At 40.8% G+C, this 18,250-nt stretch overlaps 1 protein-coding gene across 2 annotated transcripts in view; it reads left to right on the top strand.

Annotated features, from left to right (window-relative positions):
• Window positions 1-14,734, top strand: part of CDH11 (cadherin 11) — a 107,212-nt gene extending 92,478 nt beyond the window's left edge. For both annotated transcript variants that reach the window (XM_079988220.1, XM_079988219.1), the window contains exons 10-13: window positions 196-317; window positions 1,204-1,321; window positions 12,427-12,678; window positions 13,378-14,734. In XM_079988220.1, coding sequence (XP_079844346.1) covers window positions 196-317; window positions 1,204-1,321; window positions 12,427-12,678; window positions 13,378-13,874 — 989 coding nt within the window. In that variant the 3' untranslated portion in view covers window positions 13,875-14,734. The remainder of the gene's footprint in view (window positions 1-195; window positions 318-1,203; window positions 1,322-12,426; window positions 12,679-13,377) is intronic.
• The last annotated feature ends 3,516 nt before the right edge of the window (window positions 14,735-18,250 follow it).

Below are 18,250 nucleotides of genomic sequence, written 5' to 3'. Positions count from 1 at the left end.
CCTTAAGAAAACTTATTAATCTTAAAGTAGCCACAGGGCTTTTGGGTTTTGGGGCAAAGGCAGGAAAAGAGATTTACTACTCTACTCCTGATATCAATGGTCAAGGATAGGATTTGTGTGGGTGGGGCAGCTAACTTTGTTTCTTGTGTTTTTATCCCATGTTGTGACTTTTTTTCTTCTAAATTACTGCTGTAGATAATCGGCACCAGGAAGCCAAAGTTCCAGTAGCGATCAAGGTCCTTGATGTAAATGACAATGCTCCAAAATTTGCAGATAACTATGAAGCAGTTGTTTGTGAGAAACCACAGACCAATGAGGTAACCTCTGCCACACAAACCTCTCATTTGTGGGTGGGAGAGATTAAATGAGGATGTTCATTTTTCTTAAGTGCAGAGTGGCAAAGAAAATTCAATTTAACATAGGTTTGGCTTCTGTGGGGTTAATATCCTGTTCTCCGAGAAAGAACTTGTTGCCAAGTTTCTTAGAAGAGCCAATATTGTCTATCAGAGGCCTTTTTTAAAAAAAGGTTAAGATTTCAGGTTAAGTTTTATTCATATTTTTCAAGTAGTTAAAATTATAGCACACACATCCCCCCTTTTAGAATATAGAGAGCTGTTTTATATCAGTTCACAGCTCGTTCTAGCTCAGTATTGTCTACATTGACTGGCATTGGCTCTCCAGGTTTCACAAAAAGGTTTTTCCAGCCCTCTCTGGAGATGCCTAAGATTGGACATGGGACCTTCTGCATGCAAAGCAGATGTTCTACCACTGAGTTGTAGCCTTTTCCCCTTTAAAAGGGGCTTAGCCAGATTCATGGGGGGAAAGTCTATCAATGGCTACAAGCAATGATGGCTGCCTTTTGCATCCAGGTTCATGGGGGGAAAGTCTATCAATGGCTACAAGCAATGATGGCTGCCTTTTGCATCCAGGTTCAGAGGCTGAATGCCACTGAACGACCAATTTCTGGAAGCAACAGTGCAAGAAGAAAGTTGCCCATCCACGTTGCTAGACAGGAAAGGACTTTGGTGTGATCCAGAAGGGCTCTGCTTACATTCTTATGATGTAAGATGTGCTGGGCAATAGTTATGAGATTGCACCCTAAAGGAAGCTGCACAATTTTCACTCAAGAGCCAGTTTGGTGGGATGGGAAGAGGAATGAGTTTTTAGATGCACTGCATGCTCACAAGAGCCTTTCTTTTACAGCCATTATTAACAATTACTGCAGAGGACAAGGATGATGCAGCTAATGGCCCAAGATTTATCTTTGGGTTGCCACCTGATATGATCCAGAAGCCTAATTTTACTCTCCGAGATAACCGAGGTTTGTGAAGACAGGAGCAAACTAATTATTCTTATCATGCCATACTGTAACACTTTCTTTATCCATGCCCGCCTATCTGGGGCTGAGACTTGTTGCAAAGGATGGGCAGTGGGGTGAAATGTGAAAATAATGTTCAGAGGCATTCCTTTAGTGCATCACCACCAGCATTTATCCTAATAAATACATGTAATATAGAATCTATAAGATTAATGCCTTGGGATTGCAAGTGTTGTAGCGATTTCAGGAACAGCTGCTAGCACATCATCTCTGAGCTGGTAACAGTGGCGGAGGAAGCAGGTGTGGGCCGCCCCGGGTGTTATCACTGAGGGGGTTGACAAAATGACTAAAAAAAGGGAAAAAAAGAAATTTTTAAAAATGGGCTCACAAAACTTTTTAGTACAGTCAACAAATGTAACGAAACACGGCTGGCACTGGTTGCCACACAGCAGGGGCCAGCACTTACCACAGGGGCCTGCAGCGTGCCTGAGCCACACGTTTCCTGCCCTGAGGGGGAGGCGGTGGAGAGGCTGCATGCAGCGTGCCCCGCCCCCATGGGCAGCTCATCTTGCCCCCAGCTGTGTGATGCAAGGGCCACACCCAGCACCTGAGCAGCTAGCTATGCCACTGGCTGGTAACACAAATAAAATGGTCACATGGCAGCCATGGGGCCTATCAGAGGGTCGTGGGTGGTGCGAGGGACACGGGTGGTGCTGTGGGTTAAACCACAGAGCCTAGGACTTGCTGATAGAAGGTCGGCAGTTTGAATCCCCACGACGGGGTGAGCTCCCGTTGCTCGGTCCCTGCTCCTGCCAACCTAGCCATTCGAAAGCACTTCAAAGTGCAAGTAGATAAATAGGTACCGCTCCGGTGGGAAGGTAAACAGCGTTTCCGTGCACTGCTCTGGTTCGCCAGAAGCTGCTTAGGCATGCTGGCCACATGACCCGGAAGCTGTACGCTGGCTCCCTCGGCCAATAAAGCAAGATGAGCGCCGCAACCCCAGGGTTGGTCACGAGTGGACCTAATGGTCAGGGGTCCCTTTACCTTACTATCAGATTGTAGGAGAATGGTCTGTTGCTTCCAATGGGGGGAGGATTAATTTTAAAAGAAAAAAAATGATAAAGGGCAGAAGAACTATGGTACTTACCTCCCAAAGAGGCAATGATGAAAAGAGAATTGGATAAATTCATGGCAGATAAGGCTTTCAATGGCTGCCATCTATGGTGGCTGTGTTCTACCTTCACTGTCAGAAGCAGTGTGCTTCTGAATACTAGTTAGGTATCACAGGTGGGGAGAGTGCTGTTGGGCTCAGGTTTTGTTTAAGGGTTACCCAAAGGCATCTGGTTAGTCCCTATGTGAACAGAATGTTGGACTTGAGCCTTTGGCCTGATACAACAGGGCTCTTCTTTTATGTTCTTATGCAATTCTTTCCACTATTGGTATTATTGTTATTATCACTGGTGTGGTGGGAAATTCTGGGAATCTAGCACCAGTTGGAAGTTTCCTTTTCCTTATCCTAATTGCTGCACATGGGTGGCAATTGGTTTTTTTTACCAGGATCAAAGTTTGGGAAGGAGATTTAAGCTTCCTCACGTGTTGCGGGGTCAACCACAGTCATCCCTCCCCATGCAGACACCTGTACTTTTTATATTTAAAAAATTGCATGGTCACAAGGTCATGGTTGCGTATTCCTGCACAGCAGGGGTTGAGACAAGATGATTCACGGGGTCCCTTCCAACCCTATGATTCTAGATCCTGAGCCATTTATAGAAAAAAATCCCTGCTATTTGTTTCTCCTGTAATGTTAGGGGGAATAGAGGGAAGGACTAACTATGTTAAAGCAGTTAAAGAGGAAGAGAAAAGCATAAACACCAATTTAGAGCTGTGCTAAATAGAAAAACCTTACCACCAAGTTACAGCACTGGTCCCTTATAACCCAAAATTACATATTTATTTAATTATTAAAATACCCTCCCCCATATTGTTTTTTAAAAAATGCTTCAAACCCTGAAACCATCAAAGCAATGTAAATAAAAATCTATAAAACAAATCTGTTCCTACAGTGTACAATTACACTGTATCACATCAGGGTACACAGAATCTCAGGAACCACTGACACCAATCCTGCTTCCCGAGGCAGCTAGTGGAAATACAAGGGAAAGGGACTGAACATGGGTCCAAATATGTTGCTAAGCTATGATTTCTCTCAATGCAGGCTGGTGGGACCTATAATAGGCAGAGAGTCTAGGAGGTCCCCATCTTCTTTGAGTTTTATTTTCTTGATCTCTTACAATTCATACCCCATAAACATCTCAAAGCTATTTCATACACACACACACACACAAAAACATCAGCATCCTAAGGGCCCAATTCCTATACTGTACAGAAGGAACCTCCTGATGAGATGGTATCTTCATGAGCCCCTTCCCCCTTCAGAGTGCAGTGATCTTTGGAGTGTATAAGGGGCAAGACCACATTTAACTACCTTCAACTATGTAGTTATGAACTCTTGTACCTTGGTCCAACTTTTTCATTTAGCGTTGCCTTTGGGATGTTTAATGGCAAGTATCCCATTAGAAGTTATAGATTTTAAAAACTGGCTTCCATCCAAATAATCACTTAATGTCTGGGTTGTTTATGGGAGGCGTGGACCATTAGTTGGGTCATATATTAACTGAACTACAGCTAACCTGTGTCAAGTTGCTATTCATTCTCTGGACTGGCACCACTGGTTTTCTTTTTTTCATTGTTTTCAATCAAAACAAGCAGTGAATTGAATAACATTCCTAACACAGATACTTGATAATCTGTTCAACTGAGTAGCTTTAGCAGACAGCACTCTGGCAGTTTTTTGTTTTTTTTTAAAAAAGAAACACACAAAACTCCTCAACAATTTAAGTCAATTGAATTTATCTGGATTGGGGGGGGGGGTCGGTATGAGCTTTTCATTTACTTTACCAATTCTCCAGCTAAATGATAAATTCTTTAATATATTCATGTCATTTTCATGAGTGTGGGGGGGGAGGGGGGACCCACAGTGTAGTTAATTTAATTCTTTGTATGTGCGTGTATTTTTAAAAGGTTAAGCTAGAGAGTCAAAGTGAATAGCAGGAATTCTAAAGGCTTCTAGCGAGTAACCTTTTTTCCCCGGTGACAGAATGTCTTGCGATTTGCAAGTCAAATAACTTAAAATTTCTCCTTCTCCCCTCCCACCATTTGTAAATCAGAGTAATCTTTGTATCATGCCTCCACACTCTTAAGGAATTCACTACTTTAAAAGAAAAATGGCTTTATTAACTGCAAAATCAGTTAATGAAAACTCCTAAGTTTAGGCCCCTGCCAGAACTTTTAAAGTGAATACCATCCTATAATGATCATTTAATAGAGTTTCTACTCGTTTCCCAAAAGTAATTACATATTGAAATAATAAAAAAGTCACATTTTACATCCTGTTAATAGTCAGTGGCGTTACTGGCTTTCTCAAGCCCAGCTTGGTTCTATAGAAAGCATGGGATAATGGGTAATTTCATGCTGTGATAAAAGTGTTTACTCACATTGCATCATATTAATAGACAACCATCTTCTTACTTCACACTCTCTCTATACATCTGGTATCATTTTTAATTCCCATGACAGTTTGGGACAGAATGTACCAGTATTGCAGGAAGATCAGAGGCACAGCAATAAAAGTCAGTTGAAACGGATTCTTCATACAAAAATGAACTCCCTTCTACTGTGGCGGAAATTTCCCCTTTGGGGTTCAAGTATGCAGACGCATACCCAATTCCCAATCAGTCAGACTTTATTCAATAATGTACTACAGGGGAGAGTCTGCAAGGACTTTCCATTAGGGCGCACACTGTACAGACAAAACATGCATCACCTTGGCTTTTTCATCCTCTTCCCAGCCACCTTCTGCCATCCCTTTTCCTCACCATCTCTCATCCAGACACAATCCTTGTACACACGTTGTTGTAGTTGCTGTTGTACATGCAGATCCCTTCTTGTGCTCTTAGGTTTTTCCTTAACTGGTTCTTACCAGTTTTATGGTCAGGCCATATTCTTGTGTACATGACACTGGCCTCACTGATAATGGGTAGCAGAAATTCCACTGCAGTAGCAGTGCCCCTTTAGCCTTTAATGGTCAGCATGCTTACATGAGAAAAAATATGCCCTTTTAGCCCTGTGTCTTAAATGTATGTCCAGGAATGCTGCAAGAAGGAACAAGATAATAATAATGTCATCTTGCATGGGTCTCTGCCATGCAGCAGAAGTGTCTTGCAGCTTTTCAGGAATCTAATGTGTACATAACCATCTTCAGCCATCAAACCATTCAGAAGTAAACATACATCATTCCAAACTGGGGTGGGGGTGGGGGAATGCTTATCAATAGGAAAGAATGACAGAAGCCATGGTGGCTATATTCTGCTTGCACTGTAAGAGGCAGAGTGCCTCTGAACACCAGTTTGTGGGAGTTGCGTGTCGAGGTCCCCAAGCCACCCCCCAAATAACTCACAACGCACACTGAATTTTTGTTTAAGGTTTTTGGCATAATTTTGACCACAACTTTATTTAAATACAAAAAAGTGAGTGGTTGTTTAGGCATTGGTTAAGACTATCTGTCCTCCCGACTGGGGACAGAACTGACTTCCGGGCACCACCGAAAGACAGTGCGGGGGAAAGCAAGTCGGGGAAGAATTGGAGCTGAGACACAGACCCTCAACTCTCACCCGCCTGCTCCCCGAAGGCTTGCCGGCCCTAGTCCCATTCCAGGGATTGGACGAAAAGATGGCAAGCCCAAGGATTCCTTTAACGGAATTCCCTTTCCGCAGCAACCATGGAGGGGCAGGCCCAGCCTATCCTAACCCCTCCTCCACCAATTTATAACCAATGCCTAACCGCAACCTTACAAGTTGTGACGATTTGCTACGCAGTAGGCAAAAACCAAATGGCCCAGCCAATCAGCCAGATGGACAAAATTCCTACCAAGCCCCTGCCCCAACGGCAGACGACCCCATGACAGGCATAGCAAGGTCAATGCAACAACCCCTTACTCAAGGGCGGGTGGGCGGGTGATCCGTTGCACGCAGCAAAGAGAAAGCTCCAGGCTGCGTGCAGAGTATTTAAACATTTTACCCCTCCCACCAAAATTGCAACATAACTTTTACCCCAGCAACCCAGTGAACCAATCACTGCCCCAGGCCATCTTTAGAGACCCTGCCTGGTAACAGAGGGGTGGCTCAGCAGACCCCACTGCAACACATGCTCTCCATGAAGGAGAACACGCTTTGCAGAAGAGGAAAGAACTGTTGCACTTGAATTCTGCTTGTTGGATTCTCATGGACATCTGAATGGACACTAAGGGAACAGGATCCTGGATTAGATGGGCATACACTTATGAGCAAAATGCTCTCTTTCTCTTTTTCCCTCTGTGTGTGTGTGTGTGAGAGAGAGAGAGAGAGAGAGAGAGAGAGAGAGGGAGGGAGATCGAGAGATCAGGTATTCTTTGACCTAAAGGTATCAGGTGTAAGCTGTTGGAACATTAGTCTTGCCTGGGTAGCAAGTCCTAGCAGCTATGTAGAGTTGCTGTTCTGTTACAAACAACAAAAAACAAACAAATAATGTTGATGTTCTCCTGGAACAGTGACTACTCTATCCAGACACAAATCCACAATATATTATATAAACAGTTATTAAATGATTTCCAAGCATTATTGATTTTTTATATAAAAAACAAATTGTATTATATGATGCTGTTTCATACACAGACCAAGCATGAGAATTCCTTTGGAAGGCTTTTAAGGATGGTTAGAGAACTGTACCATAATGAATTGTCTATGGTTTTTGACTTTTATCAATGTGGCCTAATTTGTTTAGTGGCAAAATTCATAGAAACGTAGAATTGGAGGAGTCCTTGTTGGCTTCTAGTTGCAATGCTGGAAACCCAGAGCTAGAGCATCACTAATGCATTGGATCCCCAATTCAGCCTCTACTTGAAGACTTCCATCAAGGAAAAGCCAATCACCTGTCTAGGTCGTTGCTTTATTGGTCTTACCAGCAAGAAGTTCATTCCAAAGTTTGGCTCTTGTAAGCTCATTAGATCTAGTCCTACCTTCTTCCATTACCTGGCATGAAGGCAATTATTCACACAAAAGCTAGAAAAGAAGAGAAGAGAAAACAAATGGAAAAGAATGAATAAGTATTAATTGCACCATGTTAATTGAACAACTTTAGTGTGGAGTTCAGCTACGCTATGGAAATGCTTTCTGAAGATGATGATGGTTTTGCTCTTATGAAGCCACTACTGCATCATTCCTAGCCTACAACTAGACATTTCAGAAGTGTTAACAGATAATTGCATCCAACCACATCCAGATGTCCATCTAACCACTGTAAGAGTCCTGACATACGTGAACGATGACCACTTCTGCAACACGGAATGATATTTGTGAAGTGGACCTTAGATGTGAATGTGCTAAAGCTGCCAGCCCCAAGCTGTGGACTTCCATGCATGCCCAGGCCACCACACTCTTATCTTACTGACCTCAGGAGAGCTTTCTTTTTGATGCATTTTGTTGTTGTTGTTGGAGTACAGTCAATGATATTTGGTCTGCTGTACAGCAGGTGGTAAAATTCAATAATCTATACCAAACTTTCTTTGACTTGCTTAAAATGAAAAAGAAAGGGCATTTCAATGAATAAACAAACCCACAGACTTTTTACCAAGGTGTCTAGAGGAGCATCAAAGAGGAGGAAATAAGTCTTTCTGGAAATACCATAAACATATAAAAGAACTGCAACCAATCTATGAAGAAGGATCGGATCAGGAGATAGCAGCCACCTGCTGGTGCTTTTGAAAGAAAAACAACATTAATGGAGTTTGAAGTTGTTTGGAATGGATTTCCCCCCCTGCTCTTCTCCTACAGTACGTTCAGAGTGGATAATAAAAGTAGTGGCAACTTCATGATTCTAGAGGATGCAAGAATTAAGATTATTATAGACCTTGGAGTAATACATGTACTTGTTGACTGGAGTTGGAGCCCTACAACAACTGGATGGCTGCAGGTTACTTATGCTCGATCTAACACCTCTGTTTGTGCGGATCACATGCCTTTTGCAGTACACAACCATGAAATTTAGAATTGCTATTTCCCCCCTGTGTACGCATATAAGGATTTCATGGCCTTTGAAAAGGGATAAAAGGAAATCATACTGTTAGCAGCCCTCTTTTAAAGAAGGAATCCACAGATATTTATCCTGGTACTGATAAACTCACCACATCTGATTACAATCACATGCCCAGGGTGGGAAAAACTTACAGTAATATTTGGCTTGGACCCACCTCTTTTAAACAGTAAATAAAGTCTGAGGAAATGATAGCATTACGAATTAGCTTCTTTGTTGAGCCAAATTTAGTTCCAGGACTGGCTTTATTGGAATTATGCCCAGTGACATTATGTCTGAATAAATGCCATTTCTTTCAAGTGCTTGAATACTATGATGTCTGCCAAAGGCAATACACTGAAAATATAAAGAGGGAAAATATTTATTTTGACAGCTAAATTTAGGTAGGTATTTAGCTCCATTTAGCCATAACACATGAGTCATTTTGATTTTGACTACTATGACTTAAAGAACAACACCATATCTTAAATTCAGGGTATAGTTCTGCAGACTGCCATGCAGTCTGAAGGGTTCCATTTATTCAGTGCGATATGCATGAAATGGTGATTTAAATTTAAGTGCCTTGATGCATACCCTCCTACGAAAATAGGGACATCCCATTCCATAATGATAATTTTACTATTTATACCCCACGTATCTTACTGGGTTGCCCCAGCCTCTCTGGGTGGCTCCCACCATAGATAAAAACACAATAAAACATTAAACATTAAAAAACTTCCCTATACAGGATTTCCTTAAGATGGCTTGGGGGTCAAATAACTCCATACCCTCCAACATTTCTCCAATGAAAATAGTGTCATCCTAAGGAAAAGTGGGACATTCTGGGATCAAATCAGAAACTGGGATGGCTTCTCTAAATGAGGGATGTTTCAACGAATAATGATGTTGAAATGGGGGGATGAGATCTCAGCCAATGAGGCACCCTTAAAATAATACCCTTAGATTCTCCAGGTCAGGGGTGGAGAACTTTTGGCCCACCAAATGTTGCTGATCTAGAACTCCTATCAGCCCTAGCAAACATGGCAAATGACCGGGATGATGGGAGTTGTAGTTCAGCAACATTTGGAGGGCCAAAGATTCCCCACACCTATTCTGTTTCTCAGCAAAAACAAAGATTGTATTAGGAAGAAGTGGAGATTCTATTCCACAGAAAGCCCCAATTAAATCTCTGGCATCTCCAGTTAAAGAAATTAGGTATGTGATGGAAAAGACCCCCTACCTGAGACCCTTCCAATAAAGGTAGTGAATACTAGAGGGTAGATTGTAAATAATCTGATGTGGTAGAGAGTACCTAGTAATGTATGTTTTGAAATGAGGTACATTTCCTAAATGACATGCAAACTATAGATACAAATGTGGGGTGAGCCAATGGACATGGGAGGGGGATCACATACAGAATGCAATGGTACCTCGGGTTACAGACGCTTCAGGTTACAGACTCCACTAACCCAGAAATAGTACCTTGGGTTAAGAACTTTGCTTCAGGATGAGAACAGAAATCGTGTGGTGGCGGTGCGGTGGCAGAAGAAGGCCCCATTAGCTAAGTGGTACCTCAGAGGTTAAGAACAGTTTCAGGTTAAGAACAGAGCTCCCGAACGAATTAAGTTCTTAACCCGAGGTACCACTGTAGTCTACTGAAATGTACTTTTTGTGAGTCTGCCTTTAAAGGTGAACCAGAAGCTTCAGCAGGTATAGGCCCTGCTGGATCAGACCAAAAGCCTGTCTAGTCCAACATCTAATTTCTCAGAGTTGCTAAAGTAAAGTAAAGTAAAGTAAAGTAAAGTAAAGTAAAGTAAAGTAAAGTAAAGTAAAGTAAAGTTGCTTCCCTCTGGGAAGTCCCAAACAGGACAAAGCTCACTCCTACCCCCATCACTAGTATATGGAGACATACTGCCGCCTCTGATCCTGGGGGTATCCATCATGCCCATAATTTGTAAATCTCTTGTAAAGCCATCTAGTGGCCACCATCAAATATTGTGGTTTTTAAAAAAGCTCACAGTATAGATGCTCACATGGTAAAAAGGTGATCAAACAAGAAGGAGCTGTCCCTGTGCAGTTTAAAGTAACGATTTTAACCTGTAGAACTGTGAAGAGTTTGTGATCTGGTTACCTGAAGGATTGCCTGACTCTGCCTAGGGTTTAAGATCAGCCACGGATGCCTTGCTCACAGGGCTTTTTCAGTGGTGACCCCATATCTATGGAACATATGTTAAAGATTATTTTCCCCAAGTGTGCCTATGGCCAAATTAGGAGCTGGATATTTAAACTGGTATTATTGTCTATTTAAATTGTAACATTATTTTTCCCCCCATCAGGATTAGAAATAGTTTCATTCTGCTTATTTGGGATTGTTGTACATGACTTTTATTTGTTTGTTTTGTTTTTGTTTGTTTCCAAATATACTGATCTAAGAGATTTTTATTCTGCTGATTGGAAGATGCCCTGAGTAAAGTTTTGTTTTTAAAAGCAGCATATAAACGATTAAAATAAATATGCCTCTTCTCTGATCTATGTGCATTTTTTTGAGGGTTGAACATAGCCTACTTGCATGCAGCTGTAGAAGGATGGGACTTGCTCCTCATCTTTGCAAATCCAACCTTTTCAGGTTTTTAAATTGCACAGAGTGTGAACATGTGTAGGGCAGGGATGAGCCTCCAAGTATTATACTACTCCCCACCTTAACTATGTATTAAAGGACTTACAAAGGAGGGACGTGCATTTTCTGCCTGAAAATGACTGACTGAAGCTTCCTAACATTGGGCATGTGCTTTTTGACTAGGGATGGGGCAGAAAGTTGATTCAGAGGCAAATGTAACTAATTTGCACTGTCTCAAACAATGTGAAAACAGAACCACCCTTCAAGATCCCTGCTTCTCTCTTTTTTCACTACAGTTCTCATGCCAAGTAATGTGCACAAAAATGCACATATTTGTGAATATAACATTCATAAATGCCTTGTATTATCGAAAATTGCTTTACAAAAATGTGTGTACTAGAAAAATGCATTTCAAAATGTGCAAAGTAAGATAAATTCACAAATGGATGTGGAAATGTGGAGACCAGGATTCAAAATTAGAATTAAATAGAAATTGAAAGGAACCTGTAATGGTTCTGGGGGTTGCTCGTGCGTAAACCGGCGCCACACCTGGCTGGGTTGCCTGAGTGAACCTTTTCTGTCTGGACAGCCACTTGCCCGTGGCTGTCTCAATTGCTGGCAGAATCCGTCAGTTGGCGTTTCTTGAACTTCTTCCAGCAAAGATGCTCTTTGATGCCTAGTCTCCGCCTACTCTCCCTGCGCGGAAGCCTTCTGCGCAAGGAGGGTGTGGGCAGCGGAGGACCCGTGCTCTCCCCGCTGGTCCCCGGCGAGGAGTCATGGGACCGCCTCGACGATTCCCCCATCTGCCCCCCTTCTCCACTGATGCTACGCTGATTTCCTTCCCCAGAAGATGGGCTGCTTCTCCCCATCCCGGGACGCTCTCCAGAATCCCTCTGGAGCCCCCTCTCTCCCTCTGGCTCCGATGGCAGTTCCCTGACAGAACCAAAATTGACAGATTTACCTATCCATGTTCTTGGTATGCGTCTCTTTCATACCCCTGCCATTTAGGGATGCATGTCTCACATTTTACAAGCTCTGTGCAGTAATCAATACCCATAAATGGGTGTGTCTATAATATTATGAGCAAAGTTATGTGTTTTATTTTCTTCACCCACTTTCTGTTCTTTTCACCACTGCATTTTATTCTCAAATAACTGAAATGATGAGAGCATGACAATATGCAGAAGACATAATGTTAAAATGTTGTCATGCCATTAGGACCGAAGTTCTGTGTTTATTTTGGACAAAAGGGCAAATGCAAATTCTTTTTACAAAGGGGTTGGTGCTGGAATAAGCCTTATAATGATCATTATCTTATTTACAACAGATAACACAGCAAGTGTTTATGCGAAACGCACAAGCTTCAACCGGCAGACGAAGGATTTGTATTCTCTGCCCATCGTGATAAGTGATGGTGGGAACCCGCCACAGAGCAGTACCAACATACTCACAATCCGGGTGTGTGGTTGTGATGGAAATGGACAATTAATCTCTTGCAACCCAGAAGCCTACGTCCTCAATGCTGGACTTAGCACTGGAGCTTTAATTGCCATCCTTGCTTGTATTGTCATTTTGTTAGGTAAGGAAATCTTAACATTTATTTTCCTCTCCCTTGTCTTGCTTCTCCTCATTCTCCCTTCTCCATTGAAATACGGTGTGTGATCCTACAAAAATATGTTGAACTCAGTATACACCAAACTGAGCACAGCACAGCAGCCACATCTTGGTGAACCCCGTTTTTTTGTAGTGCCAAGCAGACACCATGTGCCTTTAGTGTAAAGAGTCTCCCAGTATAATCTCAGGAATTCCACTATTCCCTTGATGGGGAGGACTCATAAAGGCACCAGATCAGGGTGTCAGTGCCTGGTGTGTTCCAAATCCAGAAAGGAGCTCAGATGGTGTTCCAGACATCCAGCAGGCATATGGGAAATTAACCTGTTAAAATACAAATTCACCCTGCAGTGGGCTCTGCACATCTCTGTTCAAAATGGATTAGATCCAAAAGTTTTGTTCTATTCACAGAAAGGCTTTTCATGCATAGAAGAATTCTGTGAATGGAAGGACAAAAGAAGGCCTTCCATAAGCAGAACTCACTTTCTTAGAACAGAAGCTCATTATGTGAATGGAATGGAATCTTTGGATTCAACCCAGTATTTTTGCCTGTTATTCTAAGATTTGCCCAGTGCACACAAGATTGTTTCTTTCACTTGCTTTTTAGTAGTAGTAATAATAATAATAATAATAATAATAATAATAACCTTCTCATTTCCTCCATCAGTGATTGTAGTGTTATTTGTAACACTTAAACGTCAGAAGAAAGAGCCTCTTATTGTTTTTGAAGAAGAAGATGTTCGAGAGAATATCATTACTTATGATGATGAAGGTGGCGGGGAAGAAGACACTGAAGCTTTTGACATTGCTACTTTGCAAAACCCCGACGGCATCAATGGATTTATTCCTCGCAAAGACATAAAGCCGGAGTACCAGTACATGCCACGGCCAGGGCTTCGGCCTGCTCCAAACAGTGTTGATGTTGATGACTTTATCAACACAAGAATACAAGAAGCAGACAATGACCCAACAGCTCCTCCCTATGACTCTATCCAGATCTATGGCTATGAAGGAAGAGGCTCAGTGGCTGGTTCACTTAGCTCGTTGGAGTCAGCAACGACAGATTCCGATTTGGACTATGACTATCTACAAAATTGGGGACCTCGTTTTAAGAAACTAGCAGACTTATATGGCTCCAAAGACACTTTTGAAGATGATTCTTAACAATAAAGTTAAAATTTGGCCTTAAGAACTGTGTCTAATGTTCTGAGAAAAAGAAATCAGAGGAAATGTAAGCAGGTATTTTTTTAAAATAAAACAAGAAAAGGTTCGTATAAAGCATTTTTGGTTTGGTGTGGTTCAGGAGAGTCCTTAAATTAAAAACGGATGTTAAGAAAAAGTGGTAAATACTGTGAAGAACCTTTTCATGCAAAAGGCAAATATAGGAGTTGGTTATCAACTTCACTAGAAGGGGGACAAAAATAACCACTTGTGAAATACGAAATATTTAAGTGAAGGGAAACTCTTTTTAAAAAATAAAAATAAAAAAATCATCCTACAATCGGGCAATCTTTGTATGTATGATGAACAACTAAGTCTTTTATGTCAAAGAAGCTTCCACAAATTAGAAAGGATAACAGTTCTGAGCTGTAATTTCGCCTTAAACTATGGACACTCCGTATGTAGTGCATTTTTAAACTTGAAATATATAATATTCAGCCAGCTTAAACACATATGATGTATGTACAGGACAATGTACAATTATAATGTCTCTTGAGCATCCGACTTGTTTCTGCTGACTCTTGTAAATCTTTTTGCTTATACTTTCATCTTAATCTAATACGTGCCAGATATAAAACTCTGTCTTGTTGCAGTGAGAGGCGCCCTATTTCTATGTCATTTTTAAATGTATCTATTTGTACAATTTAAAGTTCTTATTTTTAGTATACATACAAATATCAGTATTCTGACATGTAAGAAATGTTACATCACACTTATATTTTATGAACATTGTACTGTTGCTTTAATATGCGCTTCAATATATGAAGCAGACTTTGAAATAAAAAAAAATGATTCTTTTTTTACTTCTGGTTTTGTTTATTAAAAATTTAAAGGGAAAGTGTTGTTTCTAATGCTCCATTTACATATGTATATCTCCCCTCACTACCCATTTGACCTTTTAATAGCCCTATTTATTATGCGTTTGTAGTTCAAGATGTCTTGTTAAGTGATTATTTAAAATCAATTACAAGTTGTTTTTTAGCGAAATACTGGCAAGCTGGCAGCTGCTCCAAGAATGCAGTAGCACCTTAAATGTAAAATGAGTCAGCTCTGGATTCAGTTCAGTTTTCCTAAGTATTTTTGCCCTGTTATATGCATTTATCTTTCCTCTTGACAGTCTCACAAATGACTTTATAAATGTGCAGGCATGCACTGTACTTATAATTTACTCAGTGCTTTTTAAGCTGACTATCCATTTTAGCCTTCTGTGGACTGCAAGAGACTTAAATCTCAGCCTGACCCAATTTGGGGATGCATGCCCACTAACAATTTTCTACCCAACTTCTACCTAAGAAATATATTAATTAGTGCTTTGATATTTTAGTAGTTGTTTATTTTAGTTCGCTGGGCAGGTATTGCTGCTTCAACGTTTAGAATATAAAACATTGAAAAATAAATACATAGCTTTTTTATTTAATATGTATTGATTTAATCAATTTTTAAAAGGGACTATAGATTAGTTCTGGATTAGTTTAGACAACAGACCAGATTATGTTCATCTATTTGTTTAACATCTGGAAACAAATGTAAGCAAGCTAGATTTTAGATAGCTAGTAGGGGAAGGTCAGAGGTCTGAAAATGTAATATAGAAAACAACCATATCATCAGCAAAGCCCATTTTTAATGTCCCAGAGGAGATTGGACAGGGGGATAAATGCTGCTTCTGTCTTCAACTGGCAGTGAAGAATGCCAATATTGGCAAGAGCTGCATTGCTTATGGTAATTTTCGTTTTAACTTAAAGATGTTGATTTAAATTTAATCACTTCAATATAGTTGTCTTTTGCCATTAAAGGTCTAAGATTGGTAGATGCCCCACTAGTAGGCTTGAGTGTAAGGAAAAAATGTAACTATTATATCATGTCCTATTTCTATACTACATTTTAACAGAATGCACATTCTATATACTTTCACACTCTTTAGTTCAGAGTTCTTTCGTTATTGTTATTATTATTTTCTTATTTTTATAATCCAAAGACTATTTTGCTAGATTTGCACATTTCCGTGATATGAATTAAAATTTTGAAAGCTCGCAATTTATATTAACATATAGAGGAAAAGTGAACTTGCTGTTAAGTTGTCATTTCCACCTTTATCTTCAAAATGACAATAATCTTCATCATAATTTTCACTACTTGATAATGTACTTTTTACTGCGTTGTTAGGCAGAAATGTAACACCTTTTCTATATGCTTCTGTTTAATTTTTAAGAGAAACAAGTATTGTCAATTACTTTTTCATAATTATAAATATTTGGGGGTTTTCTTTTGTCTGTGGTTCTCTCTCTTTCTCACTTATAAGGTTGGAAATAAATTTACTTTCCCGGCTAGTTTTGTCTTTTTTAAATTTAGCTGTCAGAAAACAAATCTGTGTGTAGGAACCCCCTTTTTAAAAATTCAAAATCAAAAGGCACATTTGTGATGATACTATCTAGGGGAAATGCAGTAGCTGAGTGTTTTGCATGCAGTAGGTCCCAATTTCAACCCCCCCCCCCCCAGCATCTCTAGTCAGAGCTGAAATTTTCATGTCTGAAGCTCCAGAAAGTTGTGCCTGTGAGTATAGACAAGAAGAGCTAGACAGACCAATGATTTGACTCAGTATAAGGAAGATTCCTGTCTTCTTAAACCTACAAAATCGCTGAAATACTTGCTAAAATGTTAGAACACACTCACCAATAATATTGTTAATTATACGTTCCAGAGTTCTGTGGACTACTTGCTGTCATCTCAACAATGACCAGCAGGAATCATTCATGTTTCCTTTTATCATTCGGTTTGAATTTAAGGCTAAGACTTCCTTTCCTCACATGAAGGCTACCCACTTCATGTGGTTCCTTCTCTAGCAGTCTGGGTCTATGTAAAGGCTTCCATTTCCTCTGCTACCGTGTTTCACACAGGATGCAAGCTATTCCTGACCTTTCAAGGAAGAAAGAGTTACTTGCAGGATATGCTAAATGATCTATACACCAAGAATTGCTACTCTGGCATCCATGGGCCTTTACTGATGCCTCCATGATCTCCTCCCACCATCTACCCAACTGAAATTAGAGTTGAAAGAAGCATTCTGGTGTGGCTAATAGATTTGGCTGTGGTGAATGCTTGGTCCAGGGTGCGTGTGTCTGTGTTTGGGGCTCATAATGGTTTCTTTCCTCTGTAAATATGCCAAGGGGTCCTAAGGTTGACAACCACTGCTTCTACAAGTGTGGACCTTTATGTGCCACAAACAGAAATATCCATGAGAGGGAGGTAGCAATTGCCAGAGTCCATTAGGTTTAATGGGGCATTGCCCCACCAACCTCTGTCTCTTCTCAGCCAGTCCCTATCTGCCTGTCTTCTTACCAGTCCAGGGGATGTCATTGGTTGCCATCCTCCTTAGTCTCCTTTTCCCCTTATAGAATTAGCAAGGAGGAGTAAGATGGGAACAGTGAAATAGTCCATCATCTAGACCTGAGCGATAGCTCAGTTAGGAGAGAATGAGACTCTTAATCTCCAGGTTGTGGGTTCCAGCTTCATGTCAAGCAAAATATTCCTTCATTGCAGGGAGTTGGACTAGATGACCCTCATGGTCTTTTCCAACTCTATAATTCTATGAAAATTAGAATTATTTTTTTCTGCTTGTCATTGACTCTGGTACCACCTACTGTTGATTTCCCTGCCTTCCATTCAGTGGTCACCAGCCACCATTGATCAGCAGCCTTGTGGAAATCCTACAGGCTTGATGAAGTACAAAAAATATGTAGATGGGGACAAAAACAGTCCAATAGGCACTATATCCTTGTTGGGTGTGGAATGAGGGAGGAATGAAACGTGGCAGGCAGTGGGGAGAGGAACGGAATGGAATGGACCATGCTGGAAAACAGTATGGCTGATTGACTAGAATCCTGAACAAGAGCATTGCACACTGTAACATTTCATTGCAGTTCCTACCTGAACTATCGGAAATGGAAGGAAGCTTTTATATGGATCCTGACTTGCATGGGAGCAACTCACTAGCCAGGGTACTACAAAGAGGCCCCTTTCGTTACTTGAGAATACAGACAATGAAAATCAATGCAAATTAATCCAAAATAAATGGTGATTCAAGTAGAAGTCATCTGCAGCAAGATAGCAATAAGCTCTGTGGGCTGATAAGGTTTTTACCATAGCTGGAAATAAGAGGCTTGCTCATATCCATTGCATTGTAATGAGTTTGGCTTTGGTTTTGCAAGCCTCTCAAAGAGAAATGCTGATTTCATGAGACAAAATGAAAGATGCTTTTCAAGTCTCCCAAATCAGGGTGACATCACAGCATCACACTGACCTGCATATCATGCATGTTGTTG

This window comes from Podarcis cretensis (genome assembly GCF_951804945.1).
Source record: "Podarcis cretensis genome assembly, chromosome: 8".
Taxonomy (NCBI): domain Eukaryota; kingdom Metazoa; phylum Chordata; class Lepidosauria; order Squamata; family Lacertidae; genus Podarcis; species Podarcis cretensis.
This window is presented reverse-complemented; position numbering and strand designations above follow the sequence as displayed.